We start from the raw sequence: 17,374 nt of genomic DNA, 5'->3' as shown, positions 1-17,374 counted from the left end.
ATATATATATATATATATATATATATATATATATATATATATATAAATATATATATATATATATATATATATATATATAGAGAGAGAGAGAGAGAGAGAGAGAGAGAGAGAGAGAGAGAGAGAGAGAGAGAATAACATTTTTAACATGCCGCTTTCGTTGTTGTTATTGTTGTTTTCGAGTCGCTTTTACGCACGAGACTACAGCAGAGCTCCACAGCGCAGCAACCGTTGTCAGGAAGTGACGTTGCATAGTTACTAGGTACTGTCACGCTCACAGCAGACAGCTGCAGCTATGTGGCCCGCTAACGGAGATTTTAATTTGAACCGCTAATTCCGCTTTGCCATTTATTCGCTCGTCTTCCCAGCAGGAATACACCCTCTCTAAAGAAGTTCACACAACTGCTCTTCTTCTGAAACATCTTATCTAATCGTGAGACCCTCCGCCGGGTAAGAAATTGTAGCCATTCAGCTAGTTAAAGTTAGCTAAACGTACTGTTGGACCATATTATGCTAGCTATCAGTTTGAATGCACACCACCTTGCCTATGTGTATGTTATGATTTAAAGATAGTTATTTTACAGTCATTTAGTGGGCTAGATTTCTTAAAAGGACCATACTTAGTAATACGAATAGACTAATACCAATATATTTTAACTTTAGCTCCCTTACTACAAATCATGAACAGTATACTTAACATTTTCTAAGCATCAGCAAAGGCATCTCATTGTGCCTTTGTTTTATATTTCAATTTACTCTCTTCCTGCAGCCATTGGTTTCCATTAGGCTTCCTGGTTTGTAAAACAGTGTTCCTGCAACCTACTTTGAGATGTGTTATCTATCCCCGAGACAGTCTGCATCAAGTTTGAATACATGTTTGCTAACATTACATGATTTTATGTGGTAAAGCAGGTACACCTTGAAAAGTAGAAACTGATATCTCACCAGATCAGGTCACAAAGATAAATGCTAAAGCCCTTATGACTTATCTGATGGTCGATATTATCAGCCAATTTTGGCCTCTGAATGATCTATTTATATGGATTTTTTTTTTTTTTTTTTCAGAGATTATAATGTAGAGAAAGAGACTTGGGGTCATTTATGATTATTAAACTCCAAGAAAATTAAGCAAAGAGTTTTGTTCAACTCTAAAATATCTCTCTCTTCATTATGTATATTTGTCACAAATAGTTGATAACTGACAACTGATAACTTTGAAGGATTATTGCAAAAAATGCATCAATATCAATATTAGAATATTTTACTCCCTAATATCAGCTAAAACATCACCCCCAAAAGATGAGTATTAGTTGCACTCATAAATGCAGATATTATTTTTATGTTGTATGGAATTAAATGAAACCCAGTGGAGGAATCTCAGTTACAACATTGTGGATCAGCTTATGATGTCAAATGTCTGTAATTTAACATGACTTCTTTGATTTTTAATGTGTCTAACACCTCACTAAATCTTACACTGCCTTACAGGTTCAGTGTGTCCGAGAAGACTGCCATGTTCAACCCCAGTGATCTCGAAGGCGAAGTGGATCATTCGTTTTTCGATAGTGATTGTGATGATAGCAGCGTCGGCAGAGGTGATGGGAAAAAGATAGGGAAAGACAAGCAAAACAAACCAGGACATGAGTGGCAACATGCAAAACAGACAAAAAATACAAAAGGGGCTTGGTCCCCGAGGACGGATGGGACACAAAAACACCTGAAGCCAGTCAAGAACAATAGCAGCAGCAGAGCAGAAAGGAAAGAGGACAGCTGTCATTCAAGCGAGGAAGAGCGGCACAGGGCGTACAGCATATCTGTTTCGTGTGCATCAGCTAAAGTCATCAATAATAGTAGTGATGGCGAGGAAGACTTTGATTTGCACTCGAAAATATCTAAGGGGACATTTAAATCTTTGTCGGCTGAGGCAAGAGAGGTAGATGATAAGGATGTATACAGCCAGAGTCCAAATGAGTCTGAGGAAGAAATCTTATCATCCAATGTCAAACACTCCAAAGGGAGAAATAAACAAACTCCTAAAAAACGGATAAGAAGTCGGTACAACCGAAGTCCATCCCCGACTTCAACCGAGGCCAGCATGGATGCAGACTCAGAGAGCTCCTGTAGCAGCAGCAACAGGAGAAGCAGTTTAGGCTCCCCCAACCTTCTCAGGCCCAACAAGTCTTCTTTATCCCCTGGAGGGAGCAGGATCCCAGTGGGCTCAGCAGGAACTAGGGATGTGCCTGCCAGCCATAAAGAGGAGTCAGATGATACAATAACAGACGTGAGCCCCCTCTCCTCTCCCGACTCCAGCCTTCTCCAGTCACTTGACCTGAACCGCACAGAGGCTGAAGAGGGAAGCCTTAAAGAGCAGCAGCAGGAGGAGAGTGTGCCCTCCAGTGGCCTTGGCACTTTACATCAGGATGAGGACTCAGATCCAGATGAAGATGAGTGTATGTAAACTTGTACCCTTCTTGTTTGTTAGTTATGTCTGCTATGCCCTTGTCTTTTTAGGGCTGCAACCAATGATTATTTTAATTATCAATTATTCTGGGGAGCATTTCCATGATTTAACAAATAATCATTTGGTATATAAAATGTCAAAAAATTGTTTAAAAAATACTTGTTTTTTTTACTCTGTGTTCTCAAAATAATGATTGCTGGGGGGAACAAGTTAGATGCTCAAATGTGATGGATGTTCTAAGCTACTTCTTGAGTTTTGGTGAGCGTGAGCAAAGAAAAAAGAAGTAAATTCATCTGTTTATTTTATTTATGGATCATCACGGATGTGCCATGTTTTGAAATCGCGTTGGAAAATACACATTTTGATGCATCATGATGCATCTACACTTTTTATTTTCTAAACAGAGTTGAATCTAATCTTGAGGTGTGCAGATATTTCCGCCCCTAATCCATCCACAAGAACTCATAAGAAATGTTGAGCATTTTACTAAAAAATGTACCCCTTAGATATAGAATGCCTATACGATATGATGATTCATATCATATAGGCATTCTGAGGAATAAGACATTAATCGACTTCATCTTTAGTGTCACTTGAATCATGTAACAAACAGCCTTTTCTCTTTAGGGAGACCAGCAGTGACGTGCGCAGACTTTTTGAAGGGCAGGGGCGAAAAGAAGGGCACTTTAGCGCAAGTTTTGGCTCCCAAGAGGGCACTTTAGCAAATGTTTTGCTCCGAAGAGGGCACTTTAGCACGTGTTTTGGCTCCCAAGAGGGCAGTTTATCATGTTTCAGCCATCCAAGGGGGCAGTTTAGTGTGTTTTGCCAACCAAGAGGGCACTTTAGCACACGTTTTGGCTCCCAGGAGGGCACTTTAGCACGCGTTTTGGCTCCCAGGAGGGCACTTTAGCATGCGTTTTGGCTCCCAGGAGGGCACTTTAGCACGCGTTTTGGCTCCCAGGAGGGCACTTTTGAGCGCGTTTTTCAACAATTGGGCCCCCCCTGCCCCCCCCTTGTGCACATCACTGGAGACCAGTAAACCTGCATGTTTCTATAGCTACAGGTGATGTACTTGAGCAAACACTCCATTTTTGAGACAATAAGTTTGTAAAATAGGTTTGCACCAAACATCAGCAGATCTTTCCTTACATAACAGGCAATTTGTGCTGCTGAGCATGTTGAATATTAAACTTTAACCAGATAATAAGATATAAATTAAATACAAAATTAAGTTTAAGCTCACTTATCCTGGAATATCCATTTAAATTATAAATGCTGGCATCACAACATTTAGGGATATGTTTTTTTGTGTGTGTTTATTTTTTCCCCATGTTTTAGTAGTTTCATAAACCAACATATCCACCACACTTGGTTCAATCTAAAAATAAAAAAACGAATAATTTAAACATTGCATCAAACACAGTAACTCTCAGACTTAAGATACTGTAACAAGTGTCCTTTTTACCAATCAGACTCTCTCAGTTCCGTGAGCCAGCTTGGAGGTAAACTGGTCTTCCACGGTTCCGGAGGAAGAAACAGGAAGAACTACTCATTCACCAACGAAGAGGTCCGATCCATAGATCATGAGAACCAGCGACTTCTTCGGGCACTTTCACGTCTTTCTCCAGGGCCACGACCAGGAAGTAAAGCGGCGAAAAAAGCACACATGACAAGCAACTCACCACTCAGTCGCCTGTCTCACAGTGCGCTCAATAGGCAGCGGGAACAGCAACGCATCGAGAGGGAGAACCTCGTAAGTTTGGCCTCCTGTGTCGATCAATACTCAAAGTACATAGGTATTCCTGTCACCCTAATTCTCTGTTTTAAACATCGACAAGCAACTTTTAACAGGTTAAGAAGCCGTCTTAACTGAGTACTAATGCCTCTTTATGATCTACATAAGCACACAAGGCCATCAGCGAGAAGATTGTCTGTTTTCCAGCTGAAAAGAGTAAAAACATTTCTCACAACTGTTTATAAAAAGAAAAATAGTTTTGAAAATAGATGTCTCTCTTTTACTCGCTTCCAAATCAAAGCACATGTTCCTTGTAGCTGCTTTAACTTAATGGTTTCTCCAGTCAATGTTATCAATGTATAACTCATGTCTAAGTGATTCCTATGCTCAAGCACTATATCATCCATCCATAGAGACCAAGTCAAACCTTTAGCTGAGACCTTTTCCACGTGGCATTTATTTCTGTGACTGTCACTATTTTGAGCTGTAAACAAGGGCAAAGTACTAATTAATCCCCCCCAAAAAAATCTATTCATTTGCTGCCGTAAAAAAAACTGATTAAAAAAATGTTTTGATTAAGCAGCAGGTGGTAGGTAAATGTGGGGCAGTTGTGTCTGTAGAAGAGTTTCCAGATTTCTCATTTGCATGATTATGTAATTAGTCATCTAAACTTGCGCTGAAATATAAAACTGCTGCTGGCTCTTTGAATATTCTGATCTCTTGGTCTGTTAGTTATAACACTCATTGTATTAGAAGCTATTTCCCTCTAAAGTAGACATCTATTGAAGGACGCTAGTTTGAGAGGTACTAGTAAGTAACAGTGCCACCCCTGAAAGCAGACACGGATGGACTTGGACAGATGGCAGCAGGTGGCAGGCCTGCAGCAGCGCCACAGAGTGACATTATGAGACAGGTCAGCATCTGCAGCTTTAGCCTCTCACCCTGTATATTAACTCTGCTTGACCACTTCACAATAGAAACACAGGGCGACTAAAGCAGCTGCGTTGATTGATGAAATTATAGCACTACCGCAGAGATTCATTGTCTCCTCTGACAGGTGTTTTAGGTGTTGACAGAAAAAATGCATTCCTCTCTTCACTGATATCATCACACATATGTTTGTTGTTATTGCTGATTAGAGATCTTACATTGATCCTGATTGTTGTTGTTTTTTATGAGGCAATGTGTTTCAGTCATTCCTAGAACAGACTGTTCTCTCTCTTGAGTCAATCTCTCTACGTTTTCAGGGGTGCTTTTTCTGTGCCTTCTCTATTCTTAGAGTGAAGTAACTGAATCTGCCGTGTGATCGGTGTATCCACCCCACACATCCACACATGTAAGACCCCCCGTTAGTCCTGCACAAGTAGAGCTACAACTCTGTATTTCAAGATTGGTCAATTAAATATTAGATTTAAATTTTCCATCAAATACGTGATGTTAATATGGAGGGATAGCTTTATTCTGAAAAGGTTTTAAATCACTCATACGTTGGAAATGCAGTAGGTGACCAGTCTGATTGCCAGTAGAAGCATGCAGTGTCTTCTTATGACCTCAGGAGCACTTGTGAAATTTAGTAGAACAGTCTCTTGACTGTGGAGCTTTTTGCCTGTTGCGTCGCTTCGTGAGGGGTTTCTGCTTACTGATGCGTTTCTGCACAGCATGCATGTGGGTGTCTGACTGCATGTATGATGTTGAGCAACTTGCCTACACCACATGCTGTTTGGTTGTGTTTGCTGTAAAGGAACAGATATGATTGGGATTATGTAGAATGGGGACTGTCTGTTCCAATCAAATGTGTGTATTTTATCAATGATACAAGCACTTTCTTAAAAGTGTTTTGTGGGTTTAAAGACAGTAAACTTCAGCAAATGGTTTAAAAAATGAAATGCTAGAAAGGACTTCATTATTCACTCAAAAATCTGTCATTGAGCTTTGCTGTGTTAAGAGTACATATGATGAAGCACTTCAAATTCAAATTGATGGATTGCTCTCTCAAGAAAGCTCTTGACGCTGACCTCATATTATGCCCACATCCAGGGCTGTGCTGATTGTTTGAAGCTTCATTCATAACATTGCCATTTGAATGTTTTTTTTTACATGTCTATTCATTCGTAAAGAATCGCTACACTAATATTATTAGTATTAGAATTAGAGTCCTGTGGTGGCTGCTGAAGATAGTTTCTGACTTGTGTGATCCAAAAATTTCTAAAAACTCAGCAGAGCATTTTCAAGTCCAAAATTCTAAACTGATTGAGAACGGTAGATGTGATCGTTTCCAAAGATTCCCAAAATGTTTGTATCTCACGAAATATTCTCCCACATTTGTTGTCATTTAGCCTTTTGAAAACAACAATTTTCCACCGTAGTCAAAAAATCTGTTTCCTCTCCTGCTTGCTGCTCACTAAGGGAGACACACACCTGTCTTAATGGGGCAATCTAGTAACAATCTAACAGCACATTACATTACATTTAAACAACCACAAAACAAGAAATGTACTATGGATCTAACACAATTACAGTAAATTACTTAAGTCATTCCAAAACAAACAGATATTATGTATCTGCATTTGCATGCTGTTTGGTCGCGTTCCATTTAATCTGATGTATCAGTTTACTCAAATTGAGAATTTTGTAGTATTTAGAAATGTTCTTTTTTAGGGGGATGATGTCAATAAAACCTCAATAGAAGCTTTGAATGTAAAAAAAGAAGACATTCCTTACGGCCCTACCGACATCATTCCAAGTTAAAATGACTGATCATGTCAGTAATACACGTCATGTTGGCTTTAACAATGTGCCACGAACGTAAAGCATATGTAGTATGTTTGTAAGCATTACTTACCAAGTAAAACATGTAGTTCTGGTTCTTTAAGGCTTTTCTTAAGAGGCTGGAGTCTGTCAAGCCTACACCTGGCCTAAAGCGTGCAGAACAGCTGGCAGACTACCAACGACAAGTTGGATACCAGGGAGCTCCTTCGTACCCCGTCTGTGTGTCCACCACTAAGAAAGGGAGGTCTGCCAGCAAGACACACTCAGGTAACGTACACGTTTTAAATCACCTATATCCCCTCAACAGTATGACAGCTGAAGCTTATAGAAGGTCCTCAACCAAACATTTTAGAAAAATATTAAAATGATAAACACGTGCCTTCTTCTGGGGGCTGAGATTATGTCTTTAACAAAAGTCCCCTTTGAGAGGCAGCTGCACATCATAAAAGCACCTGTGTTCCATGTGATGATTAATTGCGGTAAATGAAGAGGATCAGTGTGGCAGCGCACGGCGATGCTCCTCTCAGACTGAAGGCTGCAGATTTATCCCTCACGACTGTCTGACCTGCTGCCGTCGGATGGCTGCAGAGAGTTAATTAACAGAAGACTTTCAGACTGTTAAAAGCAGCTGTGGATCACTGATACTGGCAAGACTGACCTGTGAACTTATAGTTGTTAATCCTTTTTAAATGTTATTTGAATTAATGTACTTGTTGAATTGTTTTTCTAGAGATAGAAATATCTCTCTGTTGTCCACAACAGCAGGTTCCAGGCCAGTCAGCTCTGCCCACCACAGCTCGTCTTCCACCACCAGTGACTCGGCCAGCAAACCCGTTCCCAGGTCAAAAAAACCTGGTGCAGCCCGACCAGCCTGGTGCTGAGAACACTGCTGTTTTAAAGAAGCACACCGCTGGCTCCCTTTAGTGGCATCGTTGGTGTCTGTTTATCACTGAATGGTCAGTTTGGAAGGTACCAATCTGAATAAACTGACTTCACCAACATACTAGTCATTTGTGTTGGCATGCTTATACAATATAAACAAGATGGATTGTTTTCCGCTCTTATGTGGTGAAATATAGCAAATGACGCTCAGAGCTATCGTAATGCAATTTCACATCAGTTGAACTGTGGCTTCTAAATACTGCAGTAACTCTCAACAGTACTTGGCTCGCTGTATGTTTGCACAACGTATTGCCTATTCTTCCAAAGCCATGATGACATAATGAACAATTAGTTGTTTAATATTTCAGTGAGCAATGTTTAGGGTAAGTCTTCAAATCTTTATTTGCTTTCGTTGCCCTCATTTTCTCACATATGTACAATTAATGATGCAAGAAAGAGTTATGTTTGTAAACAATGAGAAATAAATATATTTGAAATATTATTTTGGCATTCCCTTTTTATTTGTTCCTTCTAAAATAAAGCTGTTATTGTTTTGTTTTTTTTGTTTTTTTTACATCTGTTAACAGTGTGCTGTTACACAACTAGGTTGCACTTTTTTTATATGAAACTACTCAATATATTTCATGGGACTTTAATGTTACGAGCTTCTCAGCTTTTTTATATTTCAGATCTGTGTGAAGTGAAAATCAGGATGGAATTCCTGGATGTCATTTTTCCAATTTAAAGATTCTCTACGAGGATATTTGAACATGTTGAAGTCAGAAACAAAAATGAGTGGCGTGATGGCTGGATTCCTGGATTTAGCTGCTTCAGTTGTCGTGCACGCTGTCTCGCTGTGACACTGTTTCATTCATGACTTACCACGACACTCGATGGAGCAGAAGTCAAAATGTCTTCTGGGAAAGGTTGCCTGTTTGACTGCAGGTGATGACAGGTTGCCACGACAATGGGTACATGCATCAGAAAGACAGGACTGATAGACTAATAAATCTTTATTCTTAATAAAATAATGTGCGAGGTGGGACACATGGGTCAGGAGTGGTCACAACATTACAACACATGGGCCTCGGCGACTGCTTCACAAACTGACTCTAACATGAGGAGCATATGAAGGGTAGTGATGTCATCCTTTGCATCATCACATCTTCACTGCAACACTGGCTGGACTTTTTTTTTTTGACACGTCGTAGATGGGATATATACAGATTTCTGAAGAGGCATGGTGACCCGGCTCCTACCAGAGGGGTGCATGCCCACATTTTAATACACCACAAGCTGTTATCACTCGATCACATGACTTAAGACTTAAACAACGTGAAGGCTTTCCTTCGGGGACTGTGAGATGAGAAAGTTTATTATGTGTACTTCTTGATCTCGTCGTACAGCACCAACACAAAGGCACCGCCCATGCCTCTGATCACGTTGGACCAGGCACCCTTGAAGAAGGCTTTTCCTCCCTCGTCCTTGAGGATCTTCTTCCAGCAGTCGATTGTGCCCTTGTACATGATGTCAGCTGTGGAGAGGGAGACAGACAGTGATGGTGACGCGCAATGTTCATGAATGCACGCGTAAAATGCGCATTCCGTGCTAAACAGTAAGAACGTGATGAGTGATGCTCACCTCCTTTGCGTCCAGACTGCATCATCATGCGACGTCTGACTGTGTCGAAAGGGTATGAGATGATGCCAGCTGCGGCGGTGACAGTCTGGGCGATCATCCAGCTGACGACGATGTGCGTGTTCTTGGGGTCTGGCAGCATACCTGGATGGAGAAGGAGTTAAGTCATGAGAAAACACACAATCTCACGTTAAGAAACATGCAAGTCACACCGAGCAGGTGCGCGCACCTTTAGCTGTGTCGAAGCATCCGAAGTAGGCCGCTCTGTAGATGATGATACCCTGCACAGACACGTTGAACCCGAGGTAAAGACCCTTGAGGCCATCGGTTTTGAAGATCTTGGTGAGGCAGTTTCCAAGACCGGTGAACTCTCTCTCGGCTGTGCCTTTGCCGATGTCGGCAGCGAGTCTGGTCCTGGCGAAGTCCAGAGGATACACGAAGCAGAGGGAGGTGGCACCAGCGGCACCGCCAGATGCCAGATTGCCAGCGAAGTGGCGCCAGAACTGTGTTTTTGGATCCACACCACCGAGGAAGATCTTCTTGTACTTGTCTTTGAAGGCGAAGTTGAGGGCTTGAGTGGGGAAGTAACGGATCACGTTGGCCAGGTTGCCTCTCCAGAAGGAGATGAAGCCCTGTTCCTTTGGGATCCTGACCACGCAGTCAATGATTCCCTTGTACTGCATCTCTGCGGTGATCTGTTTGCTTGCATGCTGGACCTGTAAACAAAGACAGTGGAAACGCTTTTTTTTTTTTTCTTTTTTTTTTTTTTTTTTAAAAAGACGCGTATAACGATCCAAAAATGTGATTAACTCTCTTGTAAAAAACGTTCTGGGAGGGGACTTGTCATGCCTGTTTTTGTCATAACAGAATACATGTTTTTGTTCAATTTCAATAATTTTAATAATATTTTTCGTGTGTGACATTTTCCTGCCCGGCATAGCTGTGTGTGATCGCACTCTAGATGCACACTCCTGTCACTTGAGAATCAGCTGTGTATTAGATTACAGTCTTGGAGTTAAATTTAGAAATTCAATTTCACTAAAGATTACTGCGGTCACCCGTTACACTGGAGTAACAATCAGGTAAAGAAACGCACCAGTAGCTCATAAACCTGTATTACGGCGTTTTTAATGACAGGCTGCGTATTAGGACCTTCTCGTCATTGTCATCATAGCCGGTGCGTAAAACCATCTCCAAGTTGACGCAGGACCTCTCACTTGCCCCTTGACATTACGCACCAGGCATTCTGAACTGACACACTGCACATTCAAACTCTTGTTTTCTCCCTCTAGATTTACGTTTGAGTGTTTGGTTCATCAGTAACCCAATTTTTACGCACACTTTACGCACGAAGCGGTAATCATGCGGGCATGCGTTGTTCAATTAGTTTACCTGCAGCAACAACTTGACTCTCTCAATGGGAGCGACAGCTGTTTTGGAGATGGCAGCGGCGATACCACCGGCCAAAAAGTCCTTCATGAAACTAATCACCGCGTCCGACATGGTTGCAGATTTGAGACCCTTGACTGTTCCAAAAATCTCACCAAGGTCCTCAAGGAAACCCAACGCCCCTCCAAGTGGACGAGGCCCACGCCATCCGCCCTAATATATCGGCACCATGTATCGCGAGAGTTTTGAGTGATGGATATGCATTTCGTCAAACAGATTAACGAGGCTGAATAAATATCCGAGGTTGAAGTTCAAGACGTGCGCCATGTTCCTGGAGTCAAAGGTGGGCCAAGCCGGGGACGTTTAAAGGACAAAATATTTTGATATGATTGCTATTCAAACACAGATTTATTAGTAACTCTATCTAATCCTGATCGTGATCAAGCGTTTAACCTTAAATCCAGCTGCTCTCAGCCTTCTCACCCCTAATCCAAACCTTCACTTATGGGACAACTGAGTTTCCAAAACCTTAAAATGAAGACAGCAGTTCACTGGAGTGTTTCTTACATTGGTTTAATCGTGGGATACGTTTTGCAATCATCCCCCAGCTGTAAAGCATTTAAAACATCTCACAGCATCAGTGCAAACAGCATGACCCTGACAGACACAGGTGAAAGGACTTCTTGTGTCACACACATAAATGTGCTTTTAGGCGGCTAAAGACAATGCACAAATGAAGGCCTTTGTTCATTAGACTGAAGGGGGATTTTACTTTAGGTTGAAATACCGCATGTTGATTGTGGGTCAGAGGTCAGATGATTGGGGAACTTTTTTCTGATAAAATGAAAATACAAGAATTAATCATTCAGTTACAACAGCACACAGAACTTACTGTTATCTTATTTTTATATCATTTTATTTCACTCTGGCCTTTTACTCTCAGCTCACTGTCACTTTTGCTGCACATTCATTTTTGGCACCTGTTGAGACTCCTCGTCAAGCTCGATGTAGGGCGGAGAGCAAATACAGAGATGAGTGGTGTCTTTCAAAATAAGTTACCACCCGACAGCGACAACATTGGTTTTGGTCGACTTTGTTGTGAAATATCGTACCGGAAATTAAAATGTCGGCTGACTTGACATGTGGGATGGCACAAGTGCACCGTGCGCGCAGTTCTGACACGGAAAAAGCAACACGATCCAAAGCTGCGTGATCCAAAACGAAGCCAAGTTGGCTTGAGAGACATTGGACATAACGTACTACAGCTCCCGGCGCAACAGAGTGGAGGGATGCCAGGACGACTTCATTCATATAAATACAAAATTAAGGCTGCATTGTTAAATATTGCATTTACAAATTCCAAGAAAGCATTTTTTGAATAGTAGGCATTTAAAACTGAGCGTCTTTACAAACAACATACATCTAAAAATCATGATATCACAGTCTGATGCAAGATATTGTTAAAAGAAAAATTAAGCTTAATGATGTCTCAAAGACTTTTTAACAAAAATTATATAAAAAATGTTCTTGAGGGCTGATCGACCCGGTGTTCTCCTCAGGACCACACCAGCTCTTGACCACTGGGTGGCGCTGCTTGACTGAGTTGATTTAAAGGCAAGTTGGAAAATGTCAGGATGCTTCATGAGAGGAAAGTATCAAACATATGTGTCTGTTACGGTGTCATTAACACTCTGTAGGCAAAAAAAAAAGCATGCACCAAGAAATTAACTAACAAATGCGATTAAATACATTTTGATGCGGTTATTTTCCTGCTGTAATTATCTACTCTGCCCTCATCCAGTGCCATCTGAGCCTTTATGTCCCCACCACCTTTTTACACAGAGTGATGCCCTTGATATCAAACCAGTAACAAGTACTGCTAAAATGTCACTAATAATAACAATACCAGAAGCTCACTCAGGCTGTTGTTCTCCTTCTCTCTGCTGCTTTGTTGTACTCCCTTTACCAGCCAGTGGGTGGCACTAGAGAGCTGGGTTACATTAAAGGGCATCACCAACATCCCCAGAGTGCAAATGTGGTACCCGGTGAAACAGGTGCTTTTCCTCCTTTACTCCACACTCCACTTACAACAATGCAAATAATGCACCACTTTACTTGTTTCCCCACAGGGATGTATTGTGAAGTAGCCCCCGGCGGCGAGGTCAGAGGTCGGGCTCAGCTGCACGGCTGCATCCTCAGAGCTGGTTAACGATTCAGCATCTTGTTCACTTCAGCACTCTGTGTTAGGCAGATGCTTGCTGACACAGGGGCTTGCACCTGCTTTTAGGCAGTCGGCGATTTCTTTTGTTTTTGTTTCACTGAACATACATTTACTCAACGCTTGGCAAGGCCAATTGATATCGTTCTCTCCCAAAGCATCTTTCTTTCTGAGCTGTCACAGATTGATTGATTATATGCTAAACAGTTAACAGTTATTATTAAGAAGAAGAACATTTTCTCAAATTCATTCATTAAAATTAATATGATTATAATCTGTAGAATAACCAACTAATAGTGATGAGTGCAAATGTGGCTCAAAATGTATTTAATCTAATTTGTTAGTGGGAGGGAGTTTTGTATCAGCATTTTATTTTGTAAAACGTTCAGATTGGTCGATCAGTTGTCAATTACAGAAATCACAAATTATTTTAATAATCCGTTTCAGTGTTTTTTAAAGAAATAATGTAATATTGTAAATATTAATATTTTCTGCTTTCCTTAATCATTTATGACAGTAAACAACATATCTTTGATTTGTGGACAAAACAAGACATTTGAGCACATCATCTTGGGCTTTAGAAAAATACTCATCAACATTGTTTGCTGTCTTCTGACTTTTTTATAGACCAAACAACAAATCGATTCATCTAGAATATATCAACATACTTATTCAAAATGAAAATAATCATTTGTGCAGGCCTTAAAAACTCACAAACAGTCACCCATGTAAAGCTGTCATCTAAACATGATATATCTAGAGACCATTTCCATTGTTGGAGGAGACTTGGCAGAGTATCTTAGCCTTCACATCATCCGGATCAAATTTCCCTCTTTTATTTTTTTCCAGAAAACAGCTTTAGATTCTATGTTTCGTGCTGTCGACACTCTTTTTGTAGTATTATTTAAATCTGATCTAGATTTACGAAAGTCGTTGCTCAGTAACCTCGGATTGAGGAAGGGGTTGTTGAGGGGGTGAGGGGCTTGGATTTGCATTTTGAGTATGAAGAGCTGCAGGTGTCAGACAGTTAGACCCCCCGCCACACATATAAACACGCACACACGCATACACAAAGCCGTTACGCGCAGCTCCAACATCAATACAGTCACTGATTTTATCTGTTAAGAAGCAACTGTGACAAGCATCTTTTTATGCCTTGGGTCCCCTACTGTCTCAGACCTGAGGTCTCAGACCAGTAGAGGCTGAAAGATAATAGAGATTATGAATGTCAGACGGGGTTAAAACCGCAGATATTAGGGTCAAAACTCACCAGCATGGAGCCACTGGTTGCTTCTGACTGCAGCACGAGATTAAGACTGAATTTCTGGTGAGGATTTCATTCCGCTATGAAGAATTTTAAACTAAGAAGCAAACTCAGAAAAAGACGAGTCAAGTTTAGATTTACGTTGGTGCAGCACAGTTTGGTCTCCTCTGTAAATTTCCTTAATACAAAATGTTGAACTTTTAATCAAACCATGTGTCTACTTACTATTGCATATATTGGCACTTTTAAACAAATATTCTCTTTGAAAGCATAGAATAGTGCATTTATTGTTTATTCAAATCTATTTGTTTATTGTTTGTTTTGTAATCTGTTGACCGCTGCTATTCTATCATTTTTGTTATTGCCCAAAACAAACAATGTATTAGAGCAGACTTGAAATACGCTACACTGTCCATGCTCACTTTAATGAAGAATGACACCTTATCCAAGAGAATGGGTCAACACTAACATATATATATACATAATATCTGTTAGAAGGATCAATTTATTGCTGGTTAAAGTCTTTAAACTGGATTTAAAAACAATAAATATATGAAATAACGCCACTCTTAACCTTTAACAGACACTACAAGACTATAACCTCCTGATCGTTACTGCAGTCAGGTTGACAAACAGGAGTGAACATTTTTATCCCAAAAGTTGAAAAGGATTCTTTGAGCTCGCCTCCTGTCAGTAAACACAATTAGTTATTTAAATAATTATAGGATGTATTGTCAAAGTTAACTCTGCGTACTTCATATTAAATTCTCTGTTTCTGATATGTACAATTACACAAGCAGCATTATCCAGCACCGAACAACAGGGCTGTGTGTCAACAAAAGCTCAGCTCCCGTCTAAAAGAAGATCAAATCAGCTGTTTACTCCCTCCCAATGCTCCATCCCATGAGTCTCCTGTTTAAAGTCACAACATTAGTACAATCCTCTCGCCTCAAATCCAACAGGCTGGGGATGCACACTGAGCTGACTTATAAAAACTGAGCTCTCCAGGGCTCAGGGGGAAGGAGATTATTTAAGTGTTTCCCCTCTTTCTCTATGGTGCCATTATTGGCTGTTGGCCTGTTTTCATTCATGCTAAAGAGGCTGACTGCGGACATTACGAATGAGAAGCACATGTGTGTGTGAGTCTGTGCATCAAAGAGAGAGGAAGGGAGACAGCGTCATGCAGCTGATGTTTCTTACCCGCGGTCAGGGCAGTGCCCATGGCGGAGCGGCCAAGGTGGACAAACGCACACACATGAACTCACTGCGGTGGAGGACGAGGAGAAATCCCCATGACCAATCAGGGAGACCTGGAGACACGCAGTCAGTGGGGGACAAAGAGATGGACATATTGGGGGGGGCAGAGGGTGAGAGACACAGAGGGTGAGGGAGACAGGCAGAAAGAAAGGAGGTTCGTGAGAAAGAGCTTGACGAGAAAGGAATATGAGAGCAGAGAGGAGAAGAGAGAGAGACAAGATGAGTGGGAAAAGTGGGAAGTTTGAGATCGGAGGGGTGGATCTATCTATCTATCTATCTATCTATCTATCTATCTATCTGTCTATCTATCTGTCTATCTGTCTATCTGTCTATCTATCTATCTGTCTGTCTGTCTATCTATCTATCTATCTAGCTATCTGTCTATCTATCTATCTATCTATCTATCTATCTATCTATCTGTCTGTCTGTCTGTCTGTCTGTCTATCTATCTATCTATCTATCTATCTATCTATCTATCTATCTATCTAGCTATCTGTCTATCTATCTATCTATCTATCTATCTATCTATCTATCTATCTATCTATCTATCTATCTATCTATCTATCTGTCTGTCTGTCTGTCTATCTATCTATCTATCTATCTATCTATCTATCTATCTATCTATCCAGCAAGGTTATAAAAAGAAAAGCTTGACAACTTACAACAAATAGGTTTCTTGTCACAATGTAATAAGTAACAATAAACTTTTCACATTATAAATGATACATTTTTCTTCTTCTGACATGGCAGCAATTAACCTCCATAGCACTGCATCTGACTTCTCCTCCATATGTCCGTGGAAATAATGTCTACTATAACATAGCACGTCCAGCGTTTGTTAATAAAGTTTGGTGGTTTCGGGTGCTGAAAGTGCGACACTGTTTATTCTTCAGCTGTGAGGTTGGGACTGGGGGGCAGCAGTGCGTGGAGCCCTTCCACAGATTAAGTTCCCCAAATTGGATAAATTAGACAAAGTAAACTTTGCTCACAGTCCATTTTGAGGGTTTAGGAAGGCTGGAGAACTGGTATAACTGGGATTAGTTTAAATAGGAGGAGAGAGAGATTGTGCATGTGTGTCTGTGTGACGGGGTGTCTCCATCAGTTATTTCTACATTGTGTTATTTCAACCCCACAAACTTCAGATTTAAATCATGTTTAGTTTTCATTCCTGCCTGTTAATGAATTAAATAAAACAACCTGTTGAGGGAAGAATATTCTTCGATTATTGTTCACTGATGTGGACATGAAGAGGTTGAGAGTTATTTGGTTTATCCAGGCTGGAGTTTTAGCAAACGGGATATCAGGAAATCATTCACCTCCACCACCTAAATAATTCAATCCTTGTGTGTCTTAAATATTCGTACCAGGTGCACAATTTGGGATTTTGTAGCAAACCCCCCCCCACGACACAACATGGAGCCAGAACAAAAACTCTCAGTCCTTTGCCGTGTGGTTTCGGCCCTCTTTACCGTCCTCACTACCTTGTTTTCATTACACCAAAGTGTAGAAAACTTTTCAATAGCAGCACTCAACCCTCGCTGGCAAGAAAAGAATTCCACTTGGGCCGGCGGTCGCTCAAGACAAACTACATAATTCAGAGGAGTGATATATTTGTAGCACCCTCAAGATGATGGTCCCTCTCATGAAAGTGTGTGAACTTCATTCATCCATTCTTCGCTCTACTCAGGAGGACAACAACCTCTTCAAACCTCAGGGCCGTTTAAGACGGATTTCGAACCCTCTCGACGGCCCTCAGTCCCAAAT

General features: G+C 40.9%; 2 protein-coding genes across 6 annotated transcripts; one reads left to right on the top strand and one right to left on the bottom strand.

The window, feature by feature from the left end:
* Positions 1-233: 233 nt before the first annotated feature.
* On the top strand, positions 234-7,968 carry cfap97 (cilia and flagella associated protein 97). 5 transcript variants are annotated; one of them, XM_030425675.1, is made up of 5 exons: positions 234-447; positions 1,486-2,447; positions 3,931-4,211; positions 7,067-7,229; positions 7,728-7,968. In XM_030425675.1, the coding sequence occupies exons 2-5, from the start codon at positions 1,511-1,513 to the stop codon at positions 7,841-7,843; spliced, it is 1,497 nt and encodes a 498-aa protein (XP_030281535.1). In that variant the 5' UTR covers positions 234-447; positions 1,486-1,510; the 3' UTR covers positions 7,844-7,968. The 5 variants fall into 5 exon arrangements, with proteins under 5 accessions (XP_030281535.1, XP_030281528.1, XP_030281519.1 ...); XM_030425668.1 differs by having other exon boundaries at positions 7,725-7,968; XM_030425659.1 differs by having other exon boundaries at positions 7,693-7,968.
* Positions 7,969-8,847: 879 nt separating this feature from the next.
* slc25a4 (solute carrier family 25 member 4) lies at positions 8,848-11,104 on the bottom strand. Its single transcript, XM_030425698.1, has 4 exons — positions 10,875-11,104; positions 9,712-10,198; positions 9,486-9,626; positions 8,848-9,378 (listed from the first exon to the last, which is right to left on the bottom strand). The coding sequence occupies exons 1-4, from the start codon at positions 10,983-10,985 to the stop codon at positions 9,221-9,223; spliced, it is 897 nt and encodes a 298-aa protein (XP_030281558.1). The 5' UTR covers positions 10,986-11,104; the 3' UTR covers positions 8,848-9,220.
* Positions 11,105-17,374: the final 6,270 nt, after the last annotated feature.

Source organism: Sparus aurata, chromosome 1, assembly GCF_900880675.1.
Source record: "Sparus aurata chromosome 1, fSpaAur1.1, whole genome shotgun sequence".
Classification (NCBI taxonomy): domain Eukaryota; kingdom Metazoa; phylum Chordata; class Actinopteri; order Spariformes; family Sparidae; genus Sparus; species Sparus aurata.
This window is presented reverse-complemented; position numbering and strand designations above follow the sequence as displayed.

Excerpts from the sequence above, each read along its gene's own strand:
- cfap97 (XM_030425659.1), top strand. The coding sequence starts at position 1,511 with ATGTTCAACCCCAGTGATCTCGAAGGCGAAGTGGATCATTCGTTTTTC. Across the intron at positions 2,448-3,930 it reads AGATCCAGATGAAGATGAGT|ACTCTCTCAGTTCCGTGAGC; the intron begins GTATGTAAACTT and ends TTTACCAATCAG. Across the intron at positions 7,230-7,692 it reads TGCCAGCAAGACACACTCAG|AGATAGAAATATCTCTCTGT; the intron begins GTAACGTACACG and ends TTGTTTTTCTAG.
- slc25a4 (XM_030425698.1), bottom strand. The coding sequence starts at position 10,985 with ATGTCGGACGCGGTGATTAGTTTCATGAAGGACTTTTTGGCCGGTGGT. Across the intron at positions 10,199-10,874 it reads GAGTCAAGTTGTTGCTGCAG|GTCCAGCATGCAAGCAAACA; the intron begins GTAAACTAATTG and ends CTTTGTTTACAG. Across the intron at positions 9,379-9,485 it reads GCAGTCTGGACGCAAAGGAG|CTGACATCATGTACAAGGGC; the intron begins GTGAGCATCACT and ends CCCTCTCCACAG.